At 46.2% G+C, this 12,712-nt stretch overlaps 1 protein-coding gene across 1 annotated transcript in view; it reads left to right on the top strand.

Moving 5' to 3' along the window:
* epha6 (eph receptor A6) overlaps nt 1–12,712 on the top strand; it is a gene marked incomplete at both ends in the record, with an annotated part of 43,907 nt that overhangs the window by 12,167 nt on the left and 19,028 nt on the right. The window contains 2 exons of the mRNA XM_083691199.1: nt 1,135–1,263; nt 1,421–1,961. Of these exons, the coding sequence (XP_083547325.1) occupies nt 1,135–1,263; nt 1,421–1,961 (670 nt within the window). The remainder of the gene's footprint in view (nt 1–1,134; nt 1,264–1,420; nt 1,962–12,712) is intronic.

Below are 12,712 nucleotides of genomic sequence, written 5' to 3'. Positions count from 1 at the left end.
CTGACCCCCTGAGCTCCTATATACTTCAGTGACAGTGTCTGTTAAGATAAGGTTATCATTGCCAGTGACAGTGTCGGTGAAGATATGGTTATCACAACGTGTGTTTGACACAACGTGTGCTGATAGATTTCTGCCTCCACCAACCTCCCCTGCTGACCCTTGCTCCTCTGACTATGGCTATAAACACGTGTGATGTAATAGCCTTGAAAACGCGAGTAAGACTCAGGTTGTCTCTGTCTCAGGTTTGGGTGGAGAGAGAGAGAGAGAGAGAGAGAGAGAGAGAGAGAGAGAGAGAGAAAGGGGTGTTTTGAAGTAAGACCCAGGGTGTCTCTTGTCTCTGTCAGGTCTGTCTCAGGGGTGAGGCAGAGGGAAGGAGGAAGGGGGGGAGGGAGGGAGGGAGGAGGGGAGGCAGGGGGAGGCTGATATTGACTGTACAGATTCCACTATAAAGTCATTAATACTGTAAAGATTGTGAATAATTCAATGAGTCCATGTCAAGCACTCAGATCTTATCGTTCTTATCGTGTTCTCCAGACCTTGTATTGACATCTGAAGACATCTGGGGGATGTAGTCATTGATATGATAATACTGTTAGAAGCCTAACCCTTAACAGTAGAGGGACTTGAAGACTTGATCATGGTCGGCGAGCTCGCAATCAGCTAAAGCATTTATTGTAATCAAACGGCTATAATCACCATATTGTCCCGATGTGATCACTGTAGGTGGTGTGCATGGTAAAAGAAGCTGGGTCAATGCACTACATGTCTCAATGCTGGGATTTCTTCTTCTTTTGTATTCTATATGTAGGCTATAGCATAGTGTATATTTCATAGCTTGAAGTCTAACTAAACCTATCCCTGCATCTCTCTTTCATCCCCCTCTCTTTCTTTCTTCTGTCTGTCTTTCTACGTCTTTTTTTTTTTCTTCTGTTTCATCCTCCTCTCTCTCTCCTGCTGCATTTCTCCTCCTCCTCATCTCTTTCATTCCCTTCTTTTATAACTCCCTCTTATTTATTTCATCTTTGTGCCCCCCTCCCTCCCCACTCTCAACCACCCTCCCCCTCCCTCTCCCTCCTCCCTCTCCCCCCCTCCCCCTCCCTCCCTCGCTCCCTCCCTCCCCCTCTCTCTCTGCAGTGGGATGCCATCACAGAGATGGATGAGCAGAACCGTCCCATTCATACCTTCCAGGTGTGCCATGTGATGGAACCCAACCAAAACAATTGGATCCGCTCCAACTGGATCCAACGCCAGGCCGCACAGAAGGTAGTTTCTGTCATTTCTGTAGTCTTCTAACTCGTTTTTATGTTGTTTCTATTTTAGTGTTTTTTTTAATTATTTTCTTGTATTTTGTATTTTCCTATTGTTATTTCATTGTTAATTCATTTCTATTTAATTAAAAATGTTTGATTGGATTGTGAAGGTGTACGTGGAGCTGCGTTTTACCCTGCGGGACTGCAACTCCATCCCCTGGGTGTCGGGCACCTGCAAGGAGACCTTCAACCTCCTCTACCTGCAGGCAGACGAGCCACACCCTGCCGGGACGCGATTCCGCCCCGCCGACTACGCCAAGGTGGACACCATCGCTGCTGACGAGAGCTTCACCCAGACAGACCTGGGCGACCGTGTACTACGCCTCAACACAGAGGTCAGGGAGGTCGGACCCGTGACCCAGAAGGGCTTCTACCTGGCGTTCCAGGATGTCGGGGCGTGCATCGCCCTAGTGTCCGTTCGGGTGTACTACAAGCGCTGCCCCTCCACGCTACGGAACCTGGCAGCATTCCCGGACACAGTGCCTCGCGTGGACTCGTCCTCGCTGGTGGAGGTGCGGGGGGCGTGCGTGGAGAACGCAGAGGAGAGGGACACGCCAAAGCTGTACTGCGGGGCGGATGGGGATTGGCTGGTGCCTCTGGGGAGGTGTGTCTGCAGCGTGGGACACGAGGAGATGGACGGGTACTGTCATGGTGAGTAGTTCCTGTTACATGTTAGTTACATGTTCTTACATGTTGTTACATCTTAATAACACATTTTATTTGACTGTTTTTGTTTTTATTAATTTGGGGAGCTAAGTTCAAGTGTGGAGCCAAGGTCTCAGCCAAGGTTACTCACAACGCGAGCCTGGTTTCCCAACCACCTCTGCTACACTAGATCGATGAGAATAGTCACGCTTTATTTGTCAGACTGGCTGTTCTGTTCTCCCATTGGTCCCCTCCCTCTGGTCCCAGCTGTGGAGCGAATCACAGGGCACTGTTGGGTGGCGTCATCTCAAGTAGCTGTCACGGGGGCGTTGCATGTTACTGTAGGGGGGTTTATACGGTGGGCTACGCATCTACGCCTCTACGTCTCGTTGCCGCCTCAGCAGCAAAGTGAATCTGTAAGTAGCTGCTTGAGCATTCTGACTGAGGGCAAGAATAATGAGAGGAGAGGGAGGTATGGAGGGAGGGAGGAGAGGAGAGGGGGAGGCGTTGCATCAGATAGACAGATAGACAGGTCCCAGCGGGCCTCACAGTCATCCCCTCCTCCCCCCTCTCCCCCTCTGTTCAGAGCTTTAGGGCACCAATATGCAGACAATTGACTCCCTCTTCAGCTTGAGTGTTCTCTTAGTGACTCATCACCTTCACGATGAATCGTCACAGCAACGTAGCAGGAACGTTCACTCATGGCTACTTATGAAAAACACTTTTAATGAATATCACACTGAATACTGAAATATGTATACTGTATATACTATATCAGTATATCTAGCATTTTAAAGTCTTACATTTGTTACATTTGAATATAGTAGACACACACACACACACACACACACACACACACACACACACACACACACACACACACACACACACACACACACACACACACACACATACATCTCTAGTATCTAGTATCACCTATCAAGCCAAACACTTTGATTTCACATGTGGCTTGTTGCACAGTCTTTCCATTGTCTGTGTATATGTTTTTCATTTGACAGAATATCAGTTCAAGCAATGTCAATATTGTTTTAGCCATATTTCCTTCCTCCCCATGTCCTCTGCAGGCTAGCCCAACCATAACTATCAGGATACGATATGAAGCAGCTTGCTTCAAAAGTGTATTCTTCATGTTTTTTCTTTACATTCTTGAATTCTTTGTTTTTGATCCTCGCTCTCCCATCACTGAATTCCCCTGGGCTGTGTTTGTTTCTTGTTCACAGTGAGAGAACACAGTTTTCAGAACAAACTTATTGCTTTTAAAGGTTTTGCAGAAAAGGCAGGACTTTTTTTCCTTATCACTTAATCTCAAGGGTACTTAAATGTCATTATATTGCAGAAAAGATTCAACTACACCAAAAACACTCATTAGCAAAAAACGACAATGCTTTATCTTATAAAATCAATATTTCTTGAACTGACAAAAATTCTTTGAAAACACAGACAAAAAACATTGCTATTGGGGAGGTGTTTAAGATTACAAAAGTTAGCAAGGGAACATTGAGTTCTTTGTTCCAGATTGCATTTGGCCTCATTTCTCCTGCTCTATACAGTAGATAGCCTGCTAATTACCTCCATTTGTTCTCTTCTCAGCTAAATGTCTCTTCTCTAAACCCCTAACCTGCTTTTGCTCACACTTCTGAAAATGTCCTAGGTAATTAAGGGAGACGCTAAATTGAACAGTTCTTCTGCATGTTTAACAAGCAAAGTGTACCCCATCTAATACTTTATTGTCTGTGAACTAAGCATCATTTACAAATGTCCCCTCCAGCAGCAGTAAGATTCATGGTGATGAAGGCGAGGATGATGAAGAGAACCAGATTATAATCGAGAGACCTCTAACTGTTTATTAGAGAGGCTGGTATTTAGGGCAGGCTGTGAAATCAGCTTCATCTGTCTTTACAATTCATGCTCTCTTTTCTTCTCCTTTTCTTTCTTTTCCTCTTACTCCTCTTCCCTCGTCCTCTCACTTCTCTCTCTCTCTCTCTCTCTCTCTCTCTCTCTCTCTCTCTCTCTCTCTCTCTCTCTCCTTTCATCCTTATCACACTACGGTATCCCTGTGTTTTTGTTATGGTTACTTAACACGGCACACGTTACTGTTCCTCTCTCTCTTCCCTTGCTTTAACCCCCGGGCTGATAGATAGTTTCCTGTCCCCAGTCTGCTGTAGTTACAGCAGTGGAACGTGGTGCTGTTGATTTCTGCAGTACTGAGTCAGGCCCAGCAGGCCATTACAAGTCATCTTTCTGTTGACTCATGCGTTGTGTAAAGCCTTAAACGCTTTCTCTGGTCTTGGGCTGATGATGACGGGTGTGTGCGTGTGCGTGTGTGTGTGTGTGTGTGTGTGTGTTGCTTGAAAAGTTGATTTCACAAAGCCCCCTACTGTCGGTGTACAGAGTAAGCGGTGCTGTGCCTGTCCTTGGCCAGCATGGTTGGTTCTGTGGAGAGGGCAGCTGTCCAAGGTTCTGAGCTCACTTCAGTTTAGCCACACGCGTTGTCTTGATCATTTCAGTTTCAGATTTTGGTCTGATTTAATGTCTTGTTTTTAAAAAAATCCAACTTACTTTACAGTTGCCAGTTAACATGAATATTCACATATTTGTTATTACAAATCACCTAACTCTCCCTTTTGCTAACTGGTTTGAAATGAGGTAGAAATGGTTGAATTTCCATGCTGGGAGCAGGAGGAGAAAGAGAGAGGAAAATAATAATGTTTTACTGGTGTGTGTCTGTGTGTGTGTGTGTGTGTGTGTGTATGTGTGTGTGTGTGTGTGTGTGTGTGTGTCTGTGTGTGTGTGTGTCTGTGTGTGTTTGCATAGCCTCTGGTGAAACATTTCCTTGTGAGTCTCTATGCTTCCCTGAAAAATGAATAAACATTCAATATCTGCTTTTCTCCTAGAAGCTGTGTGTATTTGTGTGTGTGTGTGTGTGTGTGTGTGTGTGTGTGTGTGTGTGTGTGTGTGTGTGCGTGCACGTGCGCGTGCGTGGTTGTGTGTGCGTGTGTGTGTGTGTCTGTATGTGTGTGTGTTTATGTATGTTTACCTGAATGAGCACCCACTGAGATTGCAGCCATATTTGGAAGGAAATTGCATCCGCAACTTTTCAAACAACGGATGGATCATTCAACAGTTTCTTCCTATGGTAATGGCCCCTTCAGTCAGACATCTCATCTCCAGTCAATTGAGAAAAAAAACTCAATGAAGAAAAAAACAAAGAACCATATTGCAGAACCATCTTGTCAGTCAAGAAATTGGACATTGATATATTGAAGAGTTAGAATGGAATTCTCAACACTAGCGTCTATTCAGTTTAGTTTTGTTTTAATTTAGTTTATTATGACGTATGTCCCCAGTCCAGTTCTGCTCTCTTTTGATAGTATACTGGAATAGTGTTTTGTCCATCTGATGAACAGTGGGTAGTCGTCTCTGTCAGCTGACTGAGGCTGAGTGTCTGAAGGCTGTATCATCCTAACAACCTCAAGCTGTGTTTCTCTGAGGGGGAGATTCAGAGGGGTCTTTAATAATGCACTGTCAACTGTGTCGTAGAGGACACCTGTTCCCTCCAGGCAGGCTAGACTGTATCTGCTCACAGATCTCCCACTCACAGACGCACACACACGCAAACGCACATGCACCCACACACACACACACACACACACACACACACACACACACACACACACACACTTGAGTGTGTTTCTACATGAAGAAACACTCATCATCTGTCTCTTTTCCCACAAGAAGTACTTTTGATCTCTAGACTAAGACCTCCTATGGAGAGATAACAGCTCTACTTGCTCAGATACTTTTTATCCTATCAATCATAGAGAAATACCACGTTCATGTGTACATTTGACATATTCTATCCTTCGTTATGTCAGCTTGGAATGATGAAGAGGTCAGTTGTGAGAAAGTCATTAATTTATCTCCCTATCTAATCATTTTCTCTGCTTGAAACCCTGAGTTAAAGCGATGTCAAGTTTCTCTCCCTGTCTCGTCGCATTATGCGGAGACGATTTTGTTATGCAGATTTACAGTTTCCAAGCGGTTGCAGCAAGTTGAGCGTGAACTTGCGATGACTTCTGCTTTCTCCTCGTTTTCATTTTCGAAAGCAGCTTCAAAGGCGAGGCTGATCAAAGCCTTCTGAGGCGGTCGGGGGAGAGAGAGAGAGAGAGAGAGAGAGAGAGAGAGAGAGAGCCCCCGCCAACGCTCCCCAACGTACAGGCCTCTCGGAAACACGTCCAGCCCTGCCAGCTCTAAACAAAGGCAGCAAAGGCAGCGCTTATCAAACCCTTTTTTTTCACAGCCATAACACTCCGCCAGACTATTTTGACATCTCAATCGAGCTTTGTGGGTTTTTTCTTTCCTTTGCTTCCCCCCCCCCCCCCCCCCCCCCCTCCTCGGTGTCAGCCACCAGAGTGTTATAAAGTGGTTATATCATGACCTAGATAAAACATCAGAGTGCTAATGCAATTTGTTCTGTGTTTTTTTGTCATGACACGTCTTCAAAAAGGGGACAGGGTTGCGGGGGAAGCTGAGAGAGAGCGCGAGAGAGAGAGAGAGAGAGGTTGTTATGTATCTGCCAGAGAAACTCACATCCCTCCTTGAGATGGAGGAGATGTTTCAATCAAAGTACAGACAAAAACAGCAGTAGTGCATACAGTAAAGCATTAAGATCATCATTCACTACTACAACGAAGTCTCCATACCCATAAACGTTGTTTTTGGTAACACATTCTCTCAAATCCTATGTTCCTTCGTTTCTAAGTGAGGTGCTGACCTCCCTGTCCTCCAGAGCGTGGGTACTTGTACATGATCCTACTGCTGTGAGATCCTACGGAGATCTGTCCTCCTCCTCATGGCAAGGGTCAGTACCGAGGTCCCTATCTCTGCGACTGTAGGCTACTCTATGAACGTGTGCAGGCGTTGCCTTCAGTCACGCCGGATACATAAGGCCTGTGTGTGTTTCTACCTGAGGCAGGCAACTGTGAGATGGATGCACAGTAGCGGGAGACACCCGTCCTCCGATTTCTACCATCGCCAGCCTCCCCTGATGCAGAGGATGCGGAGGTGAGTCATCCTAACCCAGACAGAACCTAGACACGATGCTTAAGTCTGGTTTGGAAAGAGACAGAGAGCTAGAGGGAGAGAGAGAGAGAGGGAGAGAGAGAGGGGGAGAGAGAGAGAGAGGGAGAGAGAGAGAGAGAGGGAGAGAGAGAGGGGGAGAGAGAGAGAGAGGGAGAGAGAGAGAGAGAGAGAGAGAGAACATCAGCAAAACTCCACAAAGTCACAGTTATTACAGCTCAGAGTGTGTGTGTGTGTGTGTGTATCAGAGATATGGGAGGGGGATTTGAGGGGGCTGAGTATTAGAATATAAGAATATAATTGCCATGTTCCTAACACAGGAAGAGGAGCAGCACGCTGATTGAGCAAGACATGTGAGAGAGTGTGGGAGTGTGTGTGTGTGTGTGTGTGTGTGTGTGTGTGTGCGTGTGTGTGTGTGCGGGTGTGAGAAGAACATGCCTTCACCAGATCTGCCGTACAGTAACTCCAGGTGCTATCGTACAGTAACCCTCTCTAGTCCTCATATAATCAGTGTTGCTTTGAGTCTGTTCTGTTCTATTTTAAATTCCTGTCTCTGTGTTTGTGTCTGTGTCTGTCTCTCTTTTTCTCCTTCTTTCTCTCTCTCTTTTTCTCCCTCTCCCCCCCTTCTCTTTCTTTCTCTCCCCCCCCCCCCCCCCCTTCTCTACCTGTGAGAATATAAGCACCTTGATCAGACATTAATGCTGAGCGTACCCTGTGTGCTCCTGCCTCTTGTGTCTGTCCCTGTGTTGGCTGACCCTCTCTACTTCAGAGAGGAGGGCTCGAGCCTTTAGCCATGTGTGGGTCAGTGTGCATCTCTCATTCTCTCAGAACCTCCCAGCGGCCCCATCTCCATATCAAAGCAGGGGCGACCTGGGTAAACACGACGTCTATGCGTCCATCTGTTCCCGATCCGTCTAAACGGCTAAAGAGAACGTCACTTTGAAGCCCGTAGCGCTTTACATCGGGGGGGCGACCCTCGCCTCCCCGCGCTGCTGGCTCAGATGTTTTCTTTTTTACCTTGTCCTTTTCAGCACGGTTACATAAACTACTGTGGTTGCGTAACCCCTGAAAACCATGACTATGTCATCAGTAAACCGTGAGAGACGGGTGGGTGGCAACACGCTGTCACATAACGAAGGGACGGACGGAGGACGCAGGTACAGCATGTAGCAACTCAGTGTGTATGGACACCCAGACCTAGTTGTAGCACTCCCCCCCCCCCCCCCCCCCCTGTTTACACACTGAGAACATTCTGTACGTCCCTGATATCAGGGCTTTCTTAGTGTCTGGGAGCAGTGTGTGAGCAGTGTGTGTGAGCAGTGTGTGTGTGCAGTGTGTGTGAGCAGTGTGTGAGCAGTGTGTGAGCAGTGTGTGTGAGCAGTGTGTGTGAGCAGTGTGTGAGCCGTGTGTGAGCAGTGTGTGTGAGCAGCGTGGAGATCGAAGGGTTACAGGAGCGATGGAGAGCAGCTGTAGCCACAGGAGAATGCAGCACACCTGACCCTGATAGTGCTGTCAGAGACAGGCTCTCTGCAGAGAAGGCATCTGTTGGAGCTATCGATCGATCCACGCTGCGCGGTGGTGGAATACAGACCTGGGAAAACATCTCATTCTGCCTGACTGGTCTTTGCTAAAGGAGGGAGGGAGGGAGGGAGGGAGAGATGGAGAGATGGAGAGATGGAGAGATGGAACTAAAATGTTCATCACAGGAGGGGGAAGAAATATATACACACACACACACATGCACGCACGTACACACACACGCACACATGCACACATGCACACATGCACACATGCACACGCACAGCTGCACATACACACACACACACACACACACACACACACACACACACACACACACACACACACACACACACACACACACACAGCCGAATCACATTACTGTGCTTGCAGACCACTTAGAGAGAGAGTGAGACTTATGATCATCACAGGGGAGGGGGAAGAAATAAACAGACACACGCACGTGTGGATTCACACAGGCACGCATGCACGTGTTGTACACACACACATGCACATACACACACACACACACACACGCACGCACGCACACACACACACGCACACACACACACACACACACACACACACACACACACACACACACACACACACACACACACACGCATGCACACACACACACGCACGCACACACACACACACACACACACACACACACACACACACACACAAGCCCAATCACACATCACTATGCTTGCAGACCACTTAGAGAAAGTAAGATTCTTCATGTTTCTCCTCGCTATCTCTTCTCTCTAAAACGCAATTACGTTGCTGTTGAGATGTGGGAGCTAATACTCTAATCATTAGAATATTGTTGCTCCTCCTCCTGCTGCCCCCTGAGGAGCACAGCCCCATAGATCAGTATGATTACCTCGCCAGGCAGAGAGAAGGCCTCAAAGCAGCTCCCATCCACTCTGCTTTCCCCTCACAACCATAAAGCAGTAATTAATATCTGGAGATTGTTTTCTGGGATGGTGTTTTGCTCAAGTGACTTTGTAGCCTTAAAACAGCTGAGTTGAGAGGAAAGTGAAATGGCTTGTGTAGTCTTGCATGGCAGTTGAGGATTAAGCCTAGCTGTGAAGAAGTACCAACGTTAGAGTGGAGAGCAGACAGTCTTGTCTGCTAAGTGAATGTAGACCTACACCTATGATGTGTGCATCAACACTTGGTTTGACACACGAATGCCTTATTTCTGCACATCTGTGGAAAGATGTATGTTTTGGTACCTGACTTTGTCCATTTCATTGAAAAGATCTAGAATGAGAACTAGAGAATGACATATAGAATAGAACATGCATATGAGGTCTACAATGAGAACATGAGGATGAGTTCTAGAATGAGGACTATAGGATGAATTTTACAATGAGAACTATAGGATAATATCTGGAATGAGAACTAGAGGATGAGTTCTAGAATGAGAACTAGAGGATGAGTTCTAGAATGAGAACTAGAGGATGAGTTCTAGAATGAGAACTAGAGGATGAGTTCTAGAATGAGAACTAGAGGATGAGTCCTGGAATGAGAACTAGAGGATGAGTTCTAGAATGAGAACTAGAGGATGAGTTCTAGAATGAGAACTAGAGGATGAGTCCTGGAATGAGAACTAGAGGATGAGTTCTAGAATGAGAAGTAGAGGATGAGTCCTGGAATGAGAACTAGAGGATGAGTTCTAGAATGAGAACTAGAGGATGAGTCCTGGAATGAGAACTAGAGGATGAGTTCTAGAATGAGAAGTAGAGGATGAGTCCTGGAATGAGAACTAGAGGATGAGTCCTGGAATGAGAACTAGAGGATGAGAACTACAGCAGAGGACCTACAGTAAGCTGAGCCACAGAAATAAAATGAGAATGATCATTCTATTTCTATGTGCTGAGCTATCAGAGGTAGTCATAACGGTATGGCCTCTACTCCTCCAGGGAGTAGACTGTAACAGACCAGTCCATTACGACTATGAAGGACTAACTGGTCTCTGATCCCCACGCAGTCATTTACCCTCACAGCTCTGTCGCAAATGTTCTTGGCTATGAGCTCATTACGTGATTCAGCGTGTTTATTATCCCCCGAGCCGAGTAATGAACAGAGATGCATCATCTCAGAATACGTTCTGTTATAAGACGGAGGTCCCCCCCCCCCCCGGTGTTCCCATGCCTCTGACTTTACCAGCCAATCACCAATGAAAGCTAAAGTGAAAGCTATCATCACCACCATTCTACATAACAACCCTGTGTGTCCTAACGACACACTAATGAAAAACAACTGAGGCAGAAGGTCACTTTACCTCGCCTGGTTATTGACATTATGCTTCTTGAAAGGAATTGCTCCTGGCAAAGTTGTTTTCTGGCTCAGTGTGTGTGTGTGTGTGTGTGTGTGTGTGTGTGTGTGTGTGAGCTGTTTATGGGAAAGAGAAGCCTTGGTTCCTAATTGCTTTTGCACAGTGTCTCATTCTTCGGAACTAATTTCAATGTGTGGAAAAGAGATGGGAATCTGTGAGTGTGAGTGTGTGTGTGTGTGTGTGTGTGTGTGTGGGTGGCTGGGTGTCTTTGTGTGTGTGTGTGCGTGTGCGTGTGCGTGCGTGTGCGTGTGCGTGTGCGTGTGCGTGTGCGTGTGCGTGTGCGTGTGTGTGTGGTGTGGTGGATGTCTAGGTTTTACCACTCTGTACTTCAGCTCTTCGGAGGTGAGATTCAAGAAATAAAGTCCTGAGTAGTCACAACACAATATTTGAGTCCGGTATTTATTATTGCTTGCAAACAAGAGACAAGAGCGTAACAGCAGCCCAGTGTAAATCAGCGCAAGTCTCAAGAGGCGATTCTCAAAATTGTGTTTTATAGAGATGAAACATCAAATGTCGGTGCCACAAAGGCTATCACCTGCGAGCTTGTGCTTACGTGAGAGGTGACGGGAGGGAAAGAACATTACACACTTCCACTATCCGGTTGGCAGGATGTGACAGTCTTTGTACTCAGTCCGGAATCACAGCTATCCATATGGTAATTATACAGTGTTTCTCAGAACAATGGCTATAGAACCTTAGAGGTGTGGTAAGAAAAGACAAAATGTAATCATAGTATTCACACAAGTTACCAGTCATATGAAAGTGTAGGTTCTTCAAACAGTTCTATCAATGTATTTTCCATAACAGTGGGTGGGTGGGTAGTTGTGTGTGTGTGTGTGTGTGTGTGTGTGTGTGTGTGTGTGTGTGTGTGTGTGTGTGTGTGTGTGTGTGTGTGTGTGTGTGTATGTGCAGCTGTGCGTGTGTTAGGTAAGGAAATGCAGGTGCATCAGCAGGGGGGGTTGGAACACTCCTACTGAATAAATCAACTACTGGTTTTAACTGTTTATTTTTCTGTCCTTCTTCTTTATTTCACTCTCTCTCTCTCTCTCTCTCTCTCTCTCTCTCCCTCTCTCCCGCTCTCTTCATTTTCTATACGCCTTATTTTCCCTCTCATCCTTCTTCAATAACCATAATCGTCTTTCACTGTGTATTTTTGATTTAAACTGTATTCCCTCTCAGCCTCAGTTGGACCACTATAATTGTACCTCTACATTCCTCCTTCAGTATATCACTCCTTCTTCAGTGAATCCACCCACCCTGCTCCCCATTACAGTATATAGGTGAAATACAGTACAGGATAATTGTAAATCTCAGGGCTTTCTACAGTGTCTGTTGAATTATTAAATTTTCTCTTTCACGGAGGCCTGAAGATAGTGGTTTTAATTGGAATCCCTCCATACGTAACAAAGCGTAGTCAAACCTGGGGCTGGATGGTCAGGCTAATGTAGCACACCTCAGTGTAGAGAGAGGGGTGTGTGTGTGTGTGTGTGTGTGTGTGTGTGTGTGTGTGTGTGTGTGTGTGTGTGTGTGTTTACTCTTTCTTTTAATCTGAATATGAGCCTCTTGGTGTCTGCTGAAGCGATACAGAGAGAGAGACATTGGTGTCGAGTGTGGATTATTAATGAGTGTGAACAGGATGCGACTCATATTCACTTAAAGTCATTAAAAAAAACAAAGCACCTAAAATGTGTTAAAAGCAGCCAATTCAATCTCTCCCCCAGTGTGTGTGTGTGTGTGTGTGTGTGTGTGTGTCGGGGGGGGGTGGATGGATTGTGAAAGGCCCTATTTT

This window comes from Argentina silus, assembly GCF_951799395.1.
Source record: "Argentina silus genome assembly, chromosome: 19".
In the NCBI taxonomy this organism is placed as follows: domain Eukaryota; kingdom Metazoa; phylum Chordata; class Actinopteri; order Argentiniformes; family Argentinidae; genus Argentina; species Argentina silus.
The sequence above is the reverse complement of the archived record's forward strand: the minus strand, read 5'-3'. Positions and strand labels throughout refer to the sequence as shown.